We start from the raw sequence: 20750 nt of genomic DNA on the forward strand, positions 1-20750 counted from the left end.
ACGGGAGACGTTAATTTATTGTCTAAATAAATGTATGATGGCTTTGGCTGGTGTGGCTCAGTTGGTTGGGCGTCGTCCAGTGCACTGAAAGGTTGCCTGTCAAATTCCCAGTCAGGGCACATGCTTGGGTTTCGGGCTTGATCCCCGAAAGGGGACATGCAGGAGGAAGCTGATCGATGATCCACTCTCACATCGATGTTTTTTCCTCTCTCTCTCTCTCTAAAAATCAATTTTAAAAGTCTTTAAAAAAATGTATAATGGTCAGAATAAGGATTTTTATATAGTTTTTGAAATACATGTGCTATTTGAAATAATGCTTTTATATAGCACTATATTCTTTTTCTTTGCTTCTTCCCACTAGTAACAACTCATACAACATTTTGCAACATGCAACATGTATTTTCGTTTGCCTTTGAACTCCCTGATCACCCTAGTAAGTAGAGCGCATATTTTATATTACTGTTGTTACCATCATCGCCAGCCCCCATTTTATAGATGTGGAAATGGAGGCTCAGGATCATGTAGCTTAGAAGTCCCAGAGTGGGATTTGAACCCATGTCTTCTGAACCCAGATTGTTTTGCTTTTCTGCCATCCAAAAGCAGTGAGTCATTGGTAGAGCTGGGCTTCGAACTTCTTTCTACTCACTGCACCATCTCATTCATGACCCATGTTCCAGAAGCTTCATGTTTTAGACTCAGGTAACAAGGTGAGCCTCTTATGCTGGACAGCGTGCCCACCCATGCAAGACGGTGGCCAGGCTGGGCAGCGCTGGAACCACAGCTGGGCTGGATGCGGTTCCGGGCAGGGGAGACAGAGAATTGAGGAGGGGTCAGAGCCATGAGAGCTGGCTAGGACTTGGTAAGCACAGTATTTGGGGACAGGCAGAAGGCCAAAGTCAGTAGGTCAGTGGAGGTATTAACATGGCATGTGAACTCTGGAGACAAAAGGGCAAAATAAAATGAAATGTATCAGCAGACCCAGGGGAAGCCCACTCTCCTGCAGTGCAGGCAAGTCTCACAGGGGCAGGAAGTCCTGAGGCTCCCGTTGAGGGGCTCCACCCCTCTTCTGCGTGGGCCCAGGTTGGCTCACAGGTGTTTGTCACCGTTTCTGTCTCTCCTGCAGCCAGAGAGACTCCAGGGGACTCATTACTCGGTGCAGTCGGACATCTGGAGCATGGGGCTCTCTCTGGTTGAGATGGCGGTTGGGAGGTATCCCATCCCTCCTCCAGATGCCAAGGAGCTGGAGCTGATGTTTGGGTGCCAGGTGGAGGGAGATGCGGCTGAGACACCACCCCGGCCAAGGACCCCTGGGAGGCCCCTTAGCTGTGAGTGTCATGGTGTGCTCCAGCTTGGAGTGTGGGGCTCCCTTACTGTTGGGCATTTCTGGAGGGCTGATTCCCTGTCTCAGGATGCCAGGCTGGGGCTGGGGGAAGCAGGGCAGAAGTCTCCAGGTAAGTGTAGGAAATTACTGTTATAACCAACAACTTCCTACCATTTATTGAGTGCTGCTGTGTTCCCAGCACTGCACTTTGCACTTATGTGCATTATCTAATTTTTAAAAATCCTGACATTTTCTTCCTTATTATTTTTAGGTAGATTATTTTGCTGAGATAAAATTCATATAACATAAAACACACATTTTAAAGTGTTCAGTTCAGTGGTGTTTAGTATATTCCTCCATGTAGTGCCGCTATCTCCACTATGTAATTCCAGAACATTTCTGTCACTGCAAAAAGAAACCTCATCTCCATTAGCATTCACTCCCAACTCCCTCCACCTCATCCCCAGCAGTCTATTTTCTGTCTCCATGGATTTACCTACCATTGTCTAACTTTAAGAACAGTTGTGTGTGAGCACTATTATAATCTCTATTTTAGATATGAGGAAACTGAGGCACAGAGCGCTTGACTTGCAAAGGCCACACACACTTGGGATTGGCCAGTTCTACTCCGAGGTGGTGAGCACTGTGCAGCACTGCCTGCCTCTTTGAACCTGAATAGTGTGAAGTAAAGCTGGTACTCAGAAGATCCTGGCCCACCCATCTTCTAACATAGGTCCTGCCAGGACGTCCTGTCTGACCGGCAGACCTGGTCTCTGTCCTCACACGGCCCACAGGGGAGAGGGCATGTCTGAAGGGAGAAGCATTGGAGAGGCTGGTGGCTGCAGCCCCTCAGGCTGGTCTTTGACTCAGGAACATAAAAGGGAAAAAAACAAATCCAGGGAGAATTAAAACTAAGTTTTTTAGTTGTTTAGTATTATCTCATTTGCTCCTCTCTCAATATGAGGAAGGGCAGACATAAATATTATCCAAAGCTCAAAACTAGGCGTAGTGACAGTTGATTTGCCCAAAGTAACAAACCTTTGATGTGGCAGAGCCCAGACTCATACCCTGGCTGGCCTGGCTCTGTGACCTTTGCTGTTCCCCTGTGTGTTCAGGCCTGATCTGTGGCTGTTCTGTTTCTTTACCGTCCACTACCCTATTCTGGTCCCCAGGTTCCAAGACCAACACCTAGTCTCTTACTGGCAAATAACCTCCCTTCTGTTTCTGAGAAGTGTTTTCTTCTTTCTTTTTATAAAATCTGTAGCTTATGGAATGGATAGCCGACCACCCATGGCAATTTTTGAGTTATTGGATTACATAGTCAACGAGGTAAGTACTGCATAGTTTCCTTGACCCTGGAATCTACTTGGTCCTCTTAAGAAAAACTCAGTTGAATTGACTGGGAAACTCGTGAGTTGTTCCCACAATATGGGCTGCTTGGGACCCAGGATTCATGGGTTCTGCTTTGTGCATCATGCTTTTGGAATCGAGTTGCTGGTTTAGAGGCTGCAGGAATCCCTTCCCCAGGGAACATCTTCAGGTAAGTTTGAGTCCCTCCTCTTTTCTCAGATTCAGGAGCCTCCACCTTACCCATTTACGTTCTCATTTCTTCATTTCTTGTGCGTTTTCTATGTGCTAAGGACTGTGGGGTGGCAGGAATGTGTTGAAGATCTGAAGATGGGAAAATCCAAAGTCCCTAGTCTTAAAGACTGTTATTAGATTGTCTAGGGCAGTGGTCGGCAAACTCATTAGTCAACAGAGCCAAATATCAACAGTACAACAATTGAAATTTCTTTGAGAGCCAAATTTTTTAAACTTAAACTTCTTCTAACGCCACTTCTTCAAAATAGACTCAGGCCGTGGTATTTTGTGGAAGAGCCACACTCAAGGGGCCAAAGAGCCGCATGTGGCTCATGAGCCGCAGTTTGCTGACCACGGGTCTAGGGGAAGCAAACAATGCATTTATAATTGCAATATAAGGTTTTGTCTTGTACCATTTAACAGCATGAACAGCCTGGCCAGAGTGGCTCAGTTGGTTGAGTCTGTCCCATGCACTAAAAGGTTGCCTGTTTGATTCCCAGTCAGGCACAGACCTGGAATGCTGGTTCTATCCCCAGTCCAGGAGCATATGGGAGACAACTGATCAATGTTTCTTTCTATTTTTTTCTTTCAATGTTTCTTTCTAACATCGCTGTTTCTCTCTCCCCCTCCCTCCCTCCCTCCCTCCTCCCTTCTCTCTCTCTCTCCCTTCTTTCCTCTCTCTCCCTCTCTGTCCCTTTTCCTCTCACCCCCTTCCTCTCTCTAAGCATGTCCTGTGTGAGGATTAAAACAATAAAATAAAATAAATTAAGAAATGAACATAAAAAATTACCGCGTAGAAATATGGAGAATATTTACTATAAATTGTTGCATGCAAAAAAGCAGATTATAAAATAGTATGTATATTATAATCACTCTCTCCTTTCCTCTCTCTAAAAATCAATTTTAAAAATAGTATATATGCATATATGTGCATATAAAGTCTGGAAAAGCAGTACAATACAGATAGAATTACAGATGATTAAAGGTTTCTTTTTGCTTATCACTGTTAGCTGACTTTAATACAAGGAATACATATTATTTGTAAATATGTATACCAGTATGTTTAAATGAAAAAAAGTGATAGCTCTGGCTAGGTAGCTCAGTTGGTTAGAGTTTTGTCCCGAAATGCCAGGTTGTGGGTTCGATCCCCAGTCAGGACACATACAAGAATCAGCCAGTGAATGCATAAATAAGTAGAACAACAAATCGATGTTTCTCTCTTCCTTTAAAAATCAATAATTTTTTTTAAATGGTTAAAAGAAAGGATCAAGGAAGGAAGAGATTGATAAGCATTCATCAAATTTTGGTGGGTTTGGGGAGTACAGGAAGCTATGTACTAGCACCATGGTTGCTTAAGGGGTGGGGCAGGGCTGGAAGAGCTGGGCTGGGGCTCAGGACAGGATTTCTGAGGATAGGGCCAGCACTCCTGGCCTCAGGAGCAGCATGGATAGTGGACAAGCTCTGGTGTGTTTAGAAGGCAGTTGAAGGCCCCCATTCAGCTGGGCTGTATAGGAAAGGGTATCATCCTGTTTTCTTCTTCCTCAAGAGACCAGTGGAATAACTTTTCATACTTTCTTACTGCTCTCTAAAACCAGATCCCAAAAGGCTCTTAAAGGTCCCCTTATCTATTACAAATTCAACAGGGAAGATCCTGGCACACCCTAGCAGTTAATAAATCACTGTCTCAGGTTAACCGACCTCTCTTTCCTGACTGCCCAGCTTTAAGCTCAGCACCATGGGACATAGAAAAAGAAGTCCAGGATCTGATCTTGGCTGCTTAAGGACGCAGAAAAGGCCGTGTGCAGTGCATTTGTGGTAGTCAGGAAAGCCATCCTCTGCTGCTGCTGGGACCTTAGCTGAGAGTGGTGCTTGGTGGGAGCCACGGTAAGGGAAGAGAGGGCCTGAGGTTATATATGAGTTGCCAGTTGCCTAGGATGCACTGCTTGCTTCCATATTTTCATAATCATTCTCCAAGCACTGCTTGGAGAATGGATTTTGTTGTCTTTTCATATAGGTGAGGAAACTGAGGCTCCAGGATGAAAGTGGCTCAGATTCCTCCTACCTATTGCTATTCCTCCCTTAACACCTACTCCTCCCAACCCCCAGACCCTACAACCTTCCCAGAGGCTGGGCTGCATGGTGATAGGTGCATGCACCTCATGCTCTGCTGGTGCACATTCCCTCCCTTACCTGGCCCCCTCCTACTCAGACTGGCCTGGCCTCTGGAGGCCAAGCTCTGGTTTCACTCTTGAATGCTCCCTTCATATTTCCCTCAGCAGCACAGACAGTCTGCAGGGTGGGCCTAAGAGCTGGGCTTTAGTCTAGACCTCAGATTAGGCTTATTCACCTGATGTTCTTATAAGGCATTCAGGGGAAGAGGGCTAGGCTAGAATTTTTGGGTAGTGTTATTATTTAACTTTTAGCCTTGAACCACCTGTTTATTTGGGCAACCCAACAGAACAATGGCATCCTGGGTTGGGTCTGGGTGTCAGCTCGCAGGAAGCTGCACAGAGCCCAGTGCAGGTCACATGGGTGCGTTACGTTTTCTGAGCTGTGGTGCATAGGAGCGGGTGCTGCAGGGCCTCGTCCTGTGTAGCCCTGAGTGATGTCCACCTTGCACCCTTGGAAAATGAGCTGTGTCCATGTTCTTGCTCTGGTGACTGCAAACAGCTTCATTCAGGAGTGAGCGTGCAGCTAACATTCTTCCAGACCCAGCCCTCTGCCAGTTAATGTTTTATTAACCTTTCTCTGCTCCTCCAGGGCTTAGAAGGGGGTACACATTTTGTTTAGCTAGTTAGCCTTCTCTGACTTTCACAGGTGCTGCCTGAGCTGGAGCATGCCTGGTGGTTGCATATACCCCTAGCTGCTGCTGTTAATTGCTGGCTATTTCCATGCCACATTCCAAGATTTACTATCGTAGAGTGTGAGGTGGAAAGGGTCATGAGGCCCTCCTCATTTTACAGAAGGGTAAACTGAAACTCATGAGGAACAGTGATTTGTCAGTAACTAAACAAGTGAGTGGTTCTAACTGGTTTGAGACCAGTGGTTCCACCACAGTGACCCGGCAGCCAGCCATTGGCCCCGACCCTTGACCTTTCCTTGACTGGATAAGGGCAGCACTGCCCAGAGACAGGGTTGGGGAGGAGAGATGCCTGGGGCAGGAAGCCAAACATTTATTTTATTAAAGATTTGTCACTATGTATTTATTCCTCACCTGAGGATATGCTATTCGTTTTGAGAGAGAGGAAGGGAGAAAGAAACATTGATTGGTTGCCTCCTATATGCACTCTACCAGGGATTGAACCAAAACCCGGGTATATGCCCTGACTGGGAATTGAACCTGCCTCCTTTTGGTGTATGGGATGACACTCCAAGCAACTAAGCCACACTGGCCAGGGCAGGAGGCCTGACATTTCTTATGTGTTGACATGTATTTGCAGCCTCCTCCAAAACTGCCCAGTGGAGTATTCAGTCTGGAATTTCAAGATTTTGTGAATAAATGGTAAGTTGGCTCCCTGTTATCTGGAAGAGTACCCCATTTTTGTAAGGCTCCCCACCCCACCTGACAATTGCAGTCGGTAAAATAGCTACTACTTTTGGCACTTGCTTTACATGGATTGGCATATTGCCTTTTGACCTTAGTTCAGCAAGCATTTATCAATGCACTGTGGGCATGACATTGTGCTATGAACAGAAAGGTGAATAAGGCTCAGGCACTCCTCAGAGCCTATGGGGTGTGGGGACAGGCAGACAAACTTAAGTAATTGGAGTTAGAAGCAGCTCCAGGCAGCAGCTCTCATGTTATCTTTCTCCTTTTAAGCTTAATAAAAAACCCTGCAGAGAGAGCAGATTTGAAGCAACTCATGGTAAGTCCATTTATTTCAGATCCTTACACTACCTGTTTATTCATGTTCTCCTCTGTCAGTCATCCATCCAGTACTTCCTGAGTCCATTCTCTGCTCTGCCGTGATCACGGCAGTGCAGCTGGCTCTGCTGCAGGATACCAGATATCAGTCCCCTCTGTCCTCCCTCCCATCAGTTTAAAGGAGAAACTGGGGTGGCTTTGCAGACCCGGGAGTCCAGGAGTCACGGGGACAGGGTCTTTTTCTTCCACTGACTGTCTCATCTCATACCGTATTCAGCACCTGCCCCATGCTACTCTCCATCTCCTTGCCTCCTCCTGTTTGGTGGTGGTGGGAGCCGGAGGAGTTGGGAAGTACTAATACGAATATGAGCTTACGTGGCTTGTAGAGCCTGTACAGTGTAATATACACTTTCAAGTCCATCAATTCCTTTGTTCCTTCTGACAATGGAGTGAGACACTGAAGGCAGAGCTACTATCCCTATTTCAGAGCTCGAGAGAGCAGGCTCAGGGAAGTGAGCAAATTGCCCCAGGCCTCACAGCTGGTGTGATGGGCAGAACCAGGCAGAGCTGGACTTTCGGTCTTCAGCTGGTCCTGCGTTTCTGGCCCCCACTGTGCTCAAGGGCAGGCTCTAGGAGCGCCTTCCAGATGTGGCACAAGCTCTAGATCTACCAGGACTCTTGAATTTTCCTTCTTGGTGTTTTTTTTAACATCACTTCCTCTCTTTCCTCACATGCAGGTTCATGCTTTTATCAAGAGATCTGATGCTGAGGAAGTGGATTTTGCAGGTTGGCTCTGCTCCACCATCGGCCTTAACCAGCCCAGCACACCAACTCACGCGGCTGGTGTCTAAGCATTTGGGAAACAGCAAAGAGCGAGTCCCTGCCCAGTGGCATGTCGTGTTGCTTTCGGGCCTTTCCCATGCCTCTGTTCAGATTGCATTTCACATATGACAAAGGATGAAGAACTCAGCATGTGCCAAAATTCTGTGTGTGTCATTTTTAATATTACCATCCTTATTCTTACTGTTATTATTCCCTAAGTGGATTGGCTTTGTGCTTGGGGCTATTTTGTGTGTGTTGATGATCAAAACATACGCAACATTGAATTACAGTGAAACCTTGGCGACTGTGAGTAGTTTTTCTTACTGAATATTGCACTGCTCTCCCCTCACCATGATTGGCTGGCCACCTGTATTTTGGGGGATTCTTTTGACACTTGGTGGTACTTCATTCTTGCTGGGCGTACCTTCTTTCTACTTGAGGAAGGAGCCTTGTGAGAGCCTTCACAGGCAGTGCATGTGAAGCATGCTTTGCTGCTATGAAAATAAGCATCAGAACGTGTATGTCATGATATTTTATTATGTTTTTGCTTTTGGTATAGAATTCAGCAATTTCCATCAAAATGTAGTCAGAGCCCTTCACTGCCATGATAATTGGGGCTTCACCAGTCTGTCTACTCTGATGATTTATAGACTTCTGGTTGTATTTCTATATTTATTTTTAAATATACTATGTGGATACTTAGTGGTATATGTCTCTTTAAGTTTGGATTAGTGTTTCTAAAATGGTGGAGTTACTTTGAATGTTACAAGTGTACCAAGGCATTAAAATGTATGCGATTTACCTTTCCCCAAATCCAAGTAATGATGCTATTGTAAACAACAGTGTGTATAGTGCCTAAAAATTGTACGAAAATTCTTTTAACCATTTTAATGCAAATGTTTAACAAATCTAATCTCTTATTCTAATAAATATACTATCAAGTTAAAAGGCTGAAAGATTTATTTCTACTTTTGTGTCAGGATAGTCAGTGTCTCTAATACATAAGAAATCAGGTGATTTAGCCAAGCATTATTTGTGAGGGGAAAGATAAAGACAGGAAGGGCGTCTGAAAGGCGAAAATGCCACCCTGAGGACATCACTGCTTTGGACTAAACTAATGGGCTTCCTGAACTTCCAATCTTTGGACTTTGTCCAACTCTTCTCAGCAAACACCCTAATCTGTGAATCTTCCAACCACCTTTCCTCTGGACCTGTGAATAGATCCCATCTGCTCCTTCTGTCTCTCTGTCAGGGAAAAGCAGTAGGGTGGGTGGCTGGTAGGGTTGCCAGCATGCTCGCAGGAGCGCCTTGCTGGTGAACAGTGCCTGGCTGGCATTGGAGCCTCCACTGGGATGGTCTGTCCATGCTGCTTTGCTCCACTGAGCAATGGTTTCCCTCTTTCACTGGTTACACTTTACACCTTTCTGGAGAGGAGGAACATCTGGCTTTAGTTTTGTTATGTCTGTGAGGTGGCAGTGAGGTCACAAAAAAAGCTTATATCTGAGCTGGCCACTGGTCCCCATTCCTTCTTTGAAAAGTGACTTTTGGATCTTGAGGTCCAGGTGAGGCTGCCTGGTCAGCACCTCTTCAGACCTCATTTTCTTTTTTGACAGGGCAGGTTCTAGAAAGTCAAAGTAAATATGCAGGTGGGCAAAAGGTTTACAGTTGTGAGTACGCAAAAGTTTATTATGATGTTATTTATTCATTGTTTTTCCATACAAATAACTGTAAACCTACTTTTGCCACACCCTGTATATTTAAAAACAAAAAGCCTATTTTCAAATTAAAAATAGAATTTGGATAAATCTCCTGAGCAGATAGTTCCACTCGGATCTATCAGAGCTTGGAATTCAGCCAGGATTTTAAAAACTGGTGAGGGTTGTATACTGCTGCCTCAGTCAATATTTTTTTCTTGCTATGAGGCTAATATCTGTTCTAAGTCAACAGTCTAACTTATACATTTTTGGCATATAAATATTCAGGCTGAGGTTTAAGACCCACACCTTCTTCATACTGCCTTTTGCTAATAGGTAAAATGCAACCACTACTGAGAATGTCTCATTAAAACGGGAAAATTCCATCTGAGACAGAGTAACGTAACCTGTATCTTTTGAGGGGTGTTTTTAAATTCTCTATTCACATCTAAAGGATGCTCCCTGCATCAGTCTGGCTGTGTTTTGAGTTCTACATGCCAAATTCCTTCCTCAAACTTCTTACTGAAACACCAACAGTAGTTGGGTTTTTCAGTATCTTATTAGCATCTCACAGGAACCTGCAAAAATCGCAAGAGCAGGTACAAATACCCTCATTTTACAGATGGGAAAGTGAGAGTTGCAAAGATGTGAGAGGGCAAGCGATCAGATTTTCTAGCTCTTAAAAACCCATGCTCTTATTTTAAGTTAGACCCCCAAAATGTATGCCTTGAGGCTTTTCATTGAAAAACCATCTTCAGATTGTGTTTTCTAAGAAGCATCATTTAAACTTCCTGCTACCTCCTATAAGAGTAGCTCAAAATAACTTTAATGAAATATTGATTAACAAACATCCATGTTCTCTCTTCTGGAACAGTTACATAAGATGTTCTGCTTGAGGAGGTTGTGTTTTGTTTGGCTTTTCTGTTGCATAGACAGGGTAAATCCTATATAATAAAGGGGTAATATGCAAATTGACCACTCCAACACAAGATGTCTGCCCCCATGTGGACACAAGATGGCCACCGCAAGATGGCTGGCAGGGGAGGGCAGTTGTGGGCGATCAGGCCAGCAGGGGAGGGCAGTTGGGGGGGACCAGGCCAGCAGGGGAGGGCAGTTGGGGGCAACCAGGCCTGCAGGGGAGGGCAGTTGGGGGCAACCAGGCCTGCAGGGGAGGGCAGTTGGGGGTGACCAGGCCGGCAGGGGAGGGCAGTTAGGGGTGACCAGGCTGGCAAGGGAGAATAGTTAGGGGCAACTGGGCTGGCAGGGGAGTGACTAGGGGGTGATCAGGTGGGCAGGCAGAAGCAGTTAGGGGTAATCAGGCAGGCAGGCAGGCAGGCAGGCAGGCGAGCAGTTGGGAGCTAGCAGTCCTGGATTGTGAGAGGGGTCCCAGATTGGAGAGGGTGCAGGCTGGGCTGAGGGACACCCCCCACTCCCCTGTGCACGAATTTCGTGCACAGGGCCTCTAGTAACTTTCATAAAGTTAACCTTTTGCACTCGGATGTCGAGTGTGACTCGACACGGTTAGCATCGAGATTAAAATTACTCTTTGAATGTATCAATAATTTGAAATATAAAAAAATCCAAATAAATAAGTTTGTATCAAAAGAAACTCGTTTTTTATTCTATTGCCGTGCTTTGTAAAATCTGGGGTATTTAAAAAATTAAATCCCGAGTAGAATAAAGGAATCGAGAAAAAAGCAAGCGAGTGCAAAGGGTTAAGTAACTACTTAACTGTACATTCAATGGGAAAGGGACAGTATGCAGAAATAAATCTCAACTTCAAACACTAAGTTTTAACAACACTTATTCTGTAACTATCATCTCTTTATTATAAAAATCCAATCTCTCAAGCATGGTGATTCCTTCTTTAATGGCACATTTCTTCCAAAGTTCAGAAATGGGTTTTAAACCATCCTGCTGGCTGTACTATTTTCCCCAGAGGAGGGACTGACCCGCTTCTCTTGTTGCTATCTGGAAACCAGCTAGCTGCATGTTGGCTACTCATCTACAATTTATTTCTATGCACATTTTATCACTGTGATGTCTCAACCTAGAAGTGATTACAACCACACAAAACAGTCCGTAGTGGGCAGCGTGTTGCGATGTCACTGAGAGGTGGCAGCAGCTGGTGCTCTCAAGTGGTGTTTTGTCCTCCTTGTCATCTTTCTCTCCTAGACTTTGGCTATGTTTACAGGGTTCAATGGTATGCAAACAGCCTTTAATTGGTGTGCTTAAAAGAGGCATTGTTGATTGAAAAGGCTGCCTTGTACTTACACTCTGCCCTTTTGGCAAATGCCAGACTTGCTCAATAGCATTTCAGAGGAAATCTTCTGTTTTGAACACAACTACTGGATCTGACCAGAATACAGACACAGCACCACCCATATTGCTCAATGCTAAGACACTGCATCTTTGCCTTTCTATATGTCACCAATTCTTGTTAAAGATTCTGAAACTTGAATTATTGTAAACATCCTCCTAAAGTTCTTGCTTCCTTTTAAAGCAGGCCATAGGGCCCAGGGCAAGAATACTTTAGAAAGTTTCTGCGACTTAGAAATTTAATTTGTATAACCAACCCTGGCTCTTTTCCCACTTCACGAATCTGATTCTTCTTCCTCTTCCTCCTCCTCCTCTTCTGGTGCATGGCTCCTTGTGCTCAACTCCAGTGCAGTTTGGTTGATTGATGCTTCATTGTCTACATGCACCACCATCTGCTTTAGCCAAGGACATTATGAATTAGTAGGATAACACTAGTCTCAAATCAGCAAATTCTTAAAAATGGTTTAAAACCAAATCTCAATTGTGTATTCATTCCCAGTATTTACCACTAAGAGGTACGGCCACTTTCTTGTTTCTCCAAATTCTACCCTGTCCACCCTCCACCCCAACCCGCATTGCCAAAATGGGAGGATAAATGCCCTAGATGTGACAGAATGTTACCTGATTTACAACAATGGTTCTTACATAAGAATTATGCTGCTTTCAAATGGGTTTAAGTGGCTTCACACACAACTGAGAGAGCTGCTAAACTACGGTATATTTAGAAATGATTTTACTGATTAAAGTGAGGGCATTTGGTAAGAGGAGGATACAATGAGGACTAGAACTCACTTTTTAGCACTATGCTTTGAAGTTGAAGCTACACTATTTTTGAACACAAGCTTACTTATTTGTGGAGCAGCAAGAGGTTTGACATATCCTGCAAAGATCTCCACTCCCCCTGTGTTCATTAGAGTAACGAGAGGATGGATGACTAGGATGTGGAGGCAATATAAGTACCTAATTAATAAGTCAATATTAAACCAATTAAGGTATAACCAGCAAGGCTGTTCCCTGACTAAAACAGTAATATTGAATAGCCAGTTTATCAAACTAGAATATTCTTATCAGTACTTCCCAGAGTCCTTTTGGCTTGATAATGTAATTTACAACATTGACAACAGAATGGACTTTGCATTTGCTCCCTAGGCCCACACTTGATTAAGCTTACATCATGTGACTGTTCCTGGGCAGCTGGAGAAGACGGCATCTCATCCTCTCTTCCAGAACTAATCATTGATTGGAGGGCCAATTCTTCAACCTAGAAAAGAAGAATTACGAACATTTTCCTTACTATTTCACTGATGTGGGAAAATTTACTGTCCAGGCTGTAAAAGGTTGGCATCATAAGCAAAAACAGTGTAATCTCCCTGCAGCTCCCAGGGGAAGGGTGGGGGCTCTTAAGCTTTCCTTGCCTTTTAAGAAAATGAGCAAAGAAAGCCTCCAGCCCCCTTCCTCTGGGGTGCACAGGTGTTCTGACCGAGCCCAGATCAAGCGGTTCGGGGAAGAAAACACAAGTGAGCCCTGTAAAAAGCCAAATGTCATCTTCTGATTCCACTGAGGGCAGATTCCTTAGGCTTGAGCTTCTCTACCTAGTATTGAGAAACTGAAGGCAGGAAAAATGGAAGTGTTCCCAGGAGCATAAAGAAATTTAGGCTTCGGAGGTCATCATCAACACACACACACATTAGGTGCCTTTGCAGTCCTGTGGTGCTTTGAGAACGTAAATAACTGTAGGCTTTCACAACTGTCCTGAGGAAAAGTGCATATTATTTTGATATGTCACAGTGTGTACAATGCTTTTCAATTTACAAAGGGCTTTCATTTGGAGTAGGAGTTATCAGGATCATTGTACTGGGGCTGACTTACGCAAAGATCTGGGGAGAGGTCCTGGTGGGCCTAAATCTCTACTCTCAGTCAAAGCCGAGTATTCAATAACCACTCCAGGAAGAAAAGCTATTGGGAACTCTGCGACAAGTCTTTTCTCTCGGGCCTCGTTGTCTTTTTTCGCACAATGGGAGAATGTGCGAGTCTCTTCTAGCTTTGCAATACTAGAGCTGTTTCAAGCGGCAATACAAGCGAGGAAATAGCGGCTAGTAAATGCCACGCGAGCTCCGGAGGAAGAGGTCGGTGGGCGGGGAACATCAACACGAGCCTTCGGGAGGTGGCACTTCCCGAAGCTCCCGGCATTTCTGGAGTGTCGGGTGTGGGAATGAGCTCGCCAAATGTGCAGACTGCTGAGCCGCAACCTAGACCTACAGGATCAAGGGCCTTAATCTTAAAAACAAGCTTATCAGGGGCTGGTAAGCCACCAGATCAGCGCCCCAACCGCCTGGTGAGAGAGGGATCACCGCAGCAGGGGGCCGCTTCAGACACCTGGGGCTCGCGCAGAGCCGGGCTGGGGTAGCGGCAGGGTGGCGGGCGGGTGGGGGCCGCGGGGTCACCTTGAGCCGGTTCAGCTGGTCGTGCAGTGCCGCCTTCAACCGGAGCAGCGTCTCCTCCTCCTTGCGCAGCTCCTGGAGCCGGCTCAGCATCGCGTCTCCACACGCCCTGGTGGCTGGGCGCTCGGCGATGACGTCACAGCGCCCGCGTTACCGGAAACGGAACAGCAGGCCGGCTGCACGTGGGCTGGAGCGCTTCCTGCCCGCTCCACCCAGCAATGAAAGGGGCTTTTAAGCTTATAAAAACTGGACTGGAATAATGACTAGGATTCCGAAAGCACAGGCGTTGGAACCGTAAATAATCTGAAGGTAAAAATGCTCAAGTATCGCCCTAGCCAGTTTGGTTCAGTGGATAGTGTCGCCTGCAGACCAAAGGGTCCCGGGTTTGATTCTGGTCAAGGGCTTGTACCTTGTTTGCAGGTTCCTCCCTGATCTCACATGTTTCTGTCTTTCCCTCTCTTCCACGATCCCTAAAAATCAATGGAAAAATATCCCCCGTGGGGATTAACAAAACAAAAGCTTGAGTCCTTGACCTGGTGGTTCTGTCGGTTGAAGCGTTGACCAATACACCAAAAGGCCTGGGGTTCCATTCAGGTCAGGACATACCTAGGTTGCTGTTTGATCCCCCATTGGGTGCTTATGGGAGGCAACCCATCCATGTTTCTCAAATTGATAAACATTGTCGGGTAAGCTTTAACAAAATAATAAAGCTCAGGTGTCCAGTTGCAAATGCTTCAGGTGGGACCATACTCCCACTCCCAATGTGATGTTACAATGCACAAATCCTACAAATACATCTTTTAAGGCAGGGACTAACAGCAGCTTTTAGCACAAGCAGAGGTGCCCTACAGCTTTTGTAGACCGATTCCTGGTTTCATGTCTCCCAGTGTGTCAGTGCAAATTAGTCCATGAACATAAAGCAGCTAACAATTTGGGAGGTGGTGTCTTTAAATACTAGGGAACTATCTCTTGAATATACAAATTGGAGTATCATACATCAACCTTGCTATGGATTTGACTCCAATGGGAGAAAAAACAAGATCCAGACATGAGTCAACTCTTGAGTGGCAAGACAGTGACAAACTAAAAGGTTTAGGAAAAAAACATGCTTGTGCGTACTTTTTTTTCTACACCATGTTTATCAATATATCCATTCCTTAGTAAAACTAAATACACAAGTGGTTCTGAAAAATACTCCTGGCACTCTCCCAAGAGCCAAATATTGAGGGTGGCAAACACCCTCCAACAGTGTTCTATCGTAAAGGGTTACAAGAACACTTCTGAGAACATGCTTACTGCTGCACCTCAAAACATTCTGATTGTGCCCTCTTGTGGTTACTGAAAACATCCTATGTAATTTTCCTAAGTGGTTTTTTTTTGGTGGCGTGTGTGGAGGGGTGCTAAATTTTAACAGCGTCTATATATTTAAGACAAGTCTTTCAACCATTGCTTTCTTAAGACATTACTTACAAAATGGATTTTACATTTGGATTTGTGGAGCATCCCTTTTCATTAAACAACATGGATTCTGTATAAACCCAATGTTCCGTTTTAGACCAGACTAACAAATGAAAGGTTGAAATTATGGAGAACAAAATGTCAATTAAAAAAAATTGTAACCAAGATTCACAAAACAAATGCAACAAGTTACTTTTCTCATTGTCTTTGATCATATTTTTATTCAAAATTAGCTGTCCAAAGTGATTTGACCGTTATGGAATAAACAAATTTAAGTTTATGCCACGGGCTTCTTTTCTTCTGTGGTGGGTTTCTTTTCTGCGGGCTTCTTTTCGGCTGCTGGTTTCTTGGTAGCTGCAGCCTTTTTCCCCACCAAAGGCTTCTTCTGCTTCTTAAGGCCAACAGCCTTCTTTCCTTTCTTCCCTACTACAGGCTTCTTGCCTGGAACCCCCTTCTCATCTGATTTGGCTTCTAGTGCTGCTGCTGCTTTATCCACCCGAAGCTTGTGCTGCAACAAATTAAGAAGAAAATCTAAGAATCAAATTCTCTAAAATGGTATCCTATATGCAAAAGCCAAATCATTGCTTACGTTCTTGGCCTGACGAAGAATGGTGTTCCGGCGCATGGTCTTTGCATATGGGTTTAGCTTCAACATGATTCTCAGGTTTTTCAGTGGATTCTTCTTCAGGACTCTGCGGTGAATCTTCTTGCTATAAAAAGGTAGACACTATATTAACATTTTATTTACATTAAAAATAACCAAGTATAATGAGATTGAGGCAAGAGTTACTATAAATATCACAACTTTACCGTGGTGCTCGGAGGGCTCTTTGGATCTCTGGGCTTTTCAAGATTCTGCTAAGGTCTGTATTGAGCATCTTGTGCATGGGAAGGCTGAAAGAAAAACCAAGAGAATGCTGAAAATAGATGCCCAATCTTATTTCTCATGTGATTAACATGAACCTCAACAGAAGATAAAGTTTTAACCATTTAAAAGCTCTCCAGAATTCAAGTGAAATTTCCAACTACACTACCACTTCTCAGAGTATCTTACCATTTCAGCCTATTACATCTGTATGTAAGGGGAAATAGCAACAAAGCAATCCATTATTTAGAAAACCAATTCTGAATGTAAATATCCTATATAATAAAACCCTAATATGCAAATCGACTGAATGGAGGAACAACAGGCAGAACAACTGGTCACTATGACACACACTGACCACGGGGGGGGGGGGGGGGGGGGGCCAGATGCTCAACACAGGAGCTGCCCCCTGGTGATCAGTCCGCTCCCCCAGGGGGAGCGCAGCTCAGCCAGAAGCTGGGCTCACAGCTGGGAAGTGCAGCAGTGGTGGTGGGAACCTTTCCTGCCTCCACTGTAGGCGGGCAGTAAGGAGCGAGGGGTCCCAGACTGTGAGAGGGCGCAGACTGGGCTGAGGGACGCCCCCCCCCCCCAAGTGCACAAATTTTGTGCACCGGGCCTCTGGTCCATAATATAAAAATCTATGTTCAGTTTATGAACGTAAGAACACTCACTTGTAGTTACTCTTGAGGGAGGCAGCTCTACGCCAAGTGCCATACAGCTCATCTAACTTGCGGAAAGCACTTTCAGTCCAAATGCAGAAACGGCCCACATGCCCTCCAGGTGCAAGTTTCAAAATGTTCAGTTTGCTTACATTAAGCAGAGTAATTCCTTTTAAAGGGAAAGGAGAATTAGGGAGCATATATTTAAAAAGAAACATAAATCATCCTTATGGCTTATGTGCTAGGTAAGATACCTTAGCACTATCAACAATTATGAAGTTTCAACCATTAATTGTACACACTCATTCAGCCAAGAGTCAGACATTCCACAAAATCATGTGTTTCAGAAACACGGACCATTAAGTGGAATCTCATCATAATAAAAGCTGAGTAAGCATGCATAGCATGGGCAATCAAAACACGTAGGCAATACAACAATTACCAGGGATGTTTCTGAAGGCTTTGATGATACCGTTGTCCTCATTATAGATGATACAAGGTCCCCTGCGCTGGATGCGACGACGGTTTCTCATTTTGCCCTTGCCAGCCCTCATTCGCTGAGAGGCATAGACCTACAAAGTGAGAAGCTTTAGTATTCCGATTAAGATGATCCCAGTAACAGATTTTGTTACAAACACCATTTTCTAAATAAAACTGAGATAAAAATGACTTCTGTAATATTAAAACACAGCTACAAATGGCAGAATCCAAACCCAAGTACTGTTACCCACTGCCTAACCACATTTCCATCAATGATAGACCACATACAGGCAATATACCATATGATAGTCACATAAGATCAAACTGTATCCTTGTTAAGCAGTACACGACTATAATATGGTTCCAGAGTTCTTGTTCTCACATCCAAGATTTGTAGTTAATACTGTCCTTCAGCAATCTTTTCAAAAAAAATTCTGACAAATTTGTGAGGACTACCAGAACCTGTAAATGTGTTCATTAAACCTACCTTTTTAATATCATTCCAGGCCTTAAGTTTCTTAAGAAGCAAAACAGCCTCCTTGGTTTTCTTGTAGCCTTCAACTTTATCTTCAACCACCAAAGGAAGTTCAGGAACTTCCTCAATACGGTGACCTGACAAAGCCAATTAACACTGACCTGGTTACCCTGAACATTTTGAAAAATTGAGCAGCACTTTATATAACCCACAAAAGCAAAACAGTATACAAATTACCAAATCAGAATTTCCACAAATATCATGTGTTTCAGAAACACGGACCAATGAAGTGGAATCTCATCATTTTGACAGTTAAGTAGAATAGGCAACATGGTAAAGTTTAAATGGCAAGTTTCTAATATGCTAAATCACTGTATTTAAAGCACTTCCCCAGTTACATAGCACTCACCAATGACTGATTTGTTAGATTGAAACAGTCAGAATTAGTGTGTAATAATAAGGAATTTAGGCACTCTGGGATGAAGTTTACATATTATTATTGTTAACATAATGAAAAGGTACAGGCGAAGGAAGGAAAAAACAGGTATTTGTTATCACGCCTACAATACAAAATGTCACAAACCTTTAGACATGACCAGTGCTGGTAAGGCTGAGGCAGCGAGGGCAGAGCAGATGGCATATCGTTTCTGTGTTGTGTTTACTCTGCGGTGCCAACGGCGCCAGGTTTTGGTTGGTGCAAACATGCGTCCCCCACGACACATCTATTTTTCCCAGTTAAGAATCACATTTCTCAAATATTAAGGGGAAAAAGATTGTCTTGCTCAGTAAGAATTTTCGTCACCCTTCTGAACCAGCTGACTGACAGCAGGCAACTGTCGCCGAGAACAGAGTAGGACGCAAATTACGACATCATTGCAAGTAAAACTATCTAATGTCCAGAACTTACCGTCTTTAGTATTTAACAAAAAACCTTCCAGATTACAAATCTGTCTAGAGTTATCTGGATGCCATTAGTATTTTGGACAAAAATATCTTCAAACTAACATGAATAAACCAGGTCTAGCCTCCTGAATTCCATGATGGCTGACCAGTCTAGGTAGTGACCACAAAAGATACATTTCCAAAAGCACCCTGGCCAGAACGATGAGTTCCGCCACCTCGGACTCTGGGAATTCGAGCCACAGCTCTGCCAGTACCCCAGGACTCGGCACTGGTTTGATGACCTGAAATTGGGAAAGAAATAAAAGTTTTAGCTACCCAACCATACCACTGAGACTATTATGCATAGCAGCAAACAGCATCAGAACATCCAGGAAAATCATCTGATTCAGAAACACGGACCAATGGAGTGGAATCTCATCACTACTGTTTAAGCAGCTCTTAAAGTATCAACTGACAAAAGATCTAAATCCATACCTGCCAATTCACTGACAGCATAGGGCTGTCTATTGTTTTTTCGCAAGTTGGTGTGAACAAAGTTCACAATATCTGGTCGAATAGGAGCCTTGAACACAGCAGGCAAAGTGACATTTTTGCCAGATGTTTCCCCCTTTTCAGAGTACACAGATATCAGTGGACGAGCGCACGCCTGGGAAAAAGGAAAATGTATTTATACCAACAAGCAGTGTCAGGAGCACTCCTCTTACGTGCCAACAATTCCATTAATTGCTCAGTTACAAAAAACTAGTTTGGTGGGGTAGGCATCGCTCACAGCTAAAACAAAGGCTACGTTAGCAATACATCAAGTCTGTTAACTCAAAGACTGTCTTGCTCAGGAAGAATTTTCGTCACCTTTCTGAACCAGCTGACTGACAGCAGGCAACTGTCGCTGAGAACAGAGTAGGACGCAAATTACAACATCATTGCAAGTGAAACTCTTTAAGCTGAAAGGACACTTAGAATCAAGTTCTGCCATGTGTAAGAGAATGGTTTATCATTAAACTTTCCAACCAAGGTTTACAAAGCAAAATGTTCAAAAATATATTTTAAGAACACTACATAGTATATATAAAAACAATCTTTATGGAAACGCGGTACATTTAATATTCGCCGTACAACGAGCTGGCTGAAAGCGAAAACATTTAGGGACACCAAGTAGGAAAAACTAATTTTTAAGTTAAGAGGATCAGAAAGCTTCTGAAAGTGGTGATTCTTAAGGCGAACATACGGGAATTCAGAAAACTAACTCTCTTAACAAAATCTCTCCTAAGACGGAATGTTCCTTACTAATCAGCACCTGGAGATATAGGGCCTAAAGTTGACTCTCACCACCATCAGTCTTAGGACCCCACAACTTCCGAGTCTTCCGCAGAGCTCGTGCTTTCTAAGAACAAAAAAAGCTAGAACGCCAGAAGTCCTCGGCGTCTGAGAGCCCCGCGCCGGAGGCCCACGTTGCCTCTAAGATGGCTGCCCTAGAGCCGCACTACCCAGCTCCCCGCAACACACAGACGCATTTGGTCCTCATCTCCTTTCCCTTGCGTTCCCTCCTGAAAACTTATGCTCAGTACCCCCAACCCATTCCTGCCAGGCCTGACAGCAGGGGAAAGTCCGACCGAGAGAACTTGCACTCACCATGGCGGAGAGAGAAGGCCACGCTCCTCTCTACCCGGCGGCTCCCACAGGAAAAGGAAGTGCCTAGCACTCCCTCGTTCTATATGTCACCTTCAACTCATTCCCCACCCGGCTCCGCCCCAGGGCCAATCCAGAGACATAAATATCTCTCTGCCACTCTGAAAAAACAAAAATAGCATGTTATTTGCTAATCTTAGTCAAATTACGGTATCTATTGACTGCTAGAGTCAACAATTGC

General features: G+C 44.3%; 3 protein-coding genes across 4 annotated transcripts in view; 1 reads left to right on the plus strand and 2 right to left on the minus strand.

Moving 5' to 3' along the window:
- Window positions 1-8557, plus strand: part of MAP2K1 (mitogen-activated protein kinase kinase 1) — a 72727-nt gene extending 64170 nt beyond the window's left edge. The window contains exons 7-11 of the mRNA XM_079768448.1: window positions 1124-1325; window positions 2586-2650; window positions 6343-6404; window positions 6723-6768; window positions 7505-8557. Of these exons, the coding sequence (XP_079624574.1) occupies window positions 1124-1325; window positions 2586-2650; window positions 6343-6404; window positions 6723-6768; window positions 7505-7618 (489 nt within the window). The 3' untranslated portion in view covers window positions 7619-8557. The remainder of the gene's footprint in view (window positions 1-1123; window positions 1326-2585; window positions 2651-6342; window positions 6405-6722; window positions 6769-7504) is intronic.
- Window positions 8558-10676: 2119 nt separating this feature from the next.
- On the minus strand, window positions 10677-14191 carry SNAPC5 (small nuclear RNA activating complex polypeptide 5). 2 transcript variants are annotated; one of them, XM_079768449.1, is made up of 3 exons: window positions 14047-14191; window positions 12774-12863; window positions 10677-11997 (listed from the first exon to the last, which is right to left on the minus strand). In XM_079768449.1, exons 1-3 carry the CDS (start codon window positions 14134-14136, stop codon window positions 11878-11880), a joined length of 300 nt encoding a protein of 99 aa, XP_079624575.1. In that variant the 5' UTR covers window positions 14137-14191; the 3' UTR covers window positions 10677-11877. The 2 variants fall into 2 exon arrangements, with proteins under 2 accessions (XP_079624575.1, XP_079624576.1); XM_079768450.1 differs by having other exon boundaries at window positions 10680-11994; window positions 14047-14189.
- Window positions 14192-15690: 1499 nt separating this feature from the next.
- RPL4 (ribosomal protein L4) lies at window positions 15691-20582 on the minus strand. The gene is made up of 10 exons (XM_079768978.1): window positions 20513-20582; window positions 19358-19529; window positions 19058-19164; window positions 18564-18702; window positions 17993-18117; window positions 17468-17597; window positions 17038-17194; window positions 16312-16395; window positions 16091-16211; window positions 15691-16009 (listed from the first exon to the last, which is right to left on the minus strand). The coding sequence occupies exons 1-10, from the start codon at window positions 20513-20515 to the stop codon at window positions 15779-15781; spliced, it is 1269 nt and encodes a 422-aa protein (XP_079625104.1). The 5' UTR covers window positions 20516-20582; the 3' UTR covers window positions 15691-15778.
- Between the last annotated feature and the right edge of the window lie 168 nt (window positions 20583-20750).

The sequence above is a fragment of the Cnephaeus nilssonii genome, assembly GCF_951640355.1.
Source record: "Cnephaeus nilssonii genome assembly, chromosome: 4".
Taxonomy (NCBI): Eukaryota; Metazoa; Chordata; class Mammalia; order Chiroptera; family Vespertilionidae; genus Cnephaeus; species Cnephaeus nilssonii.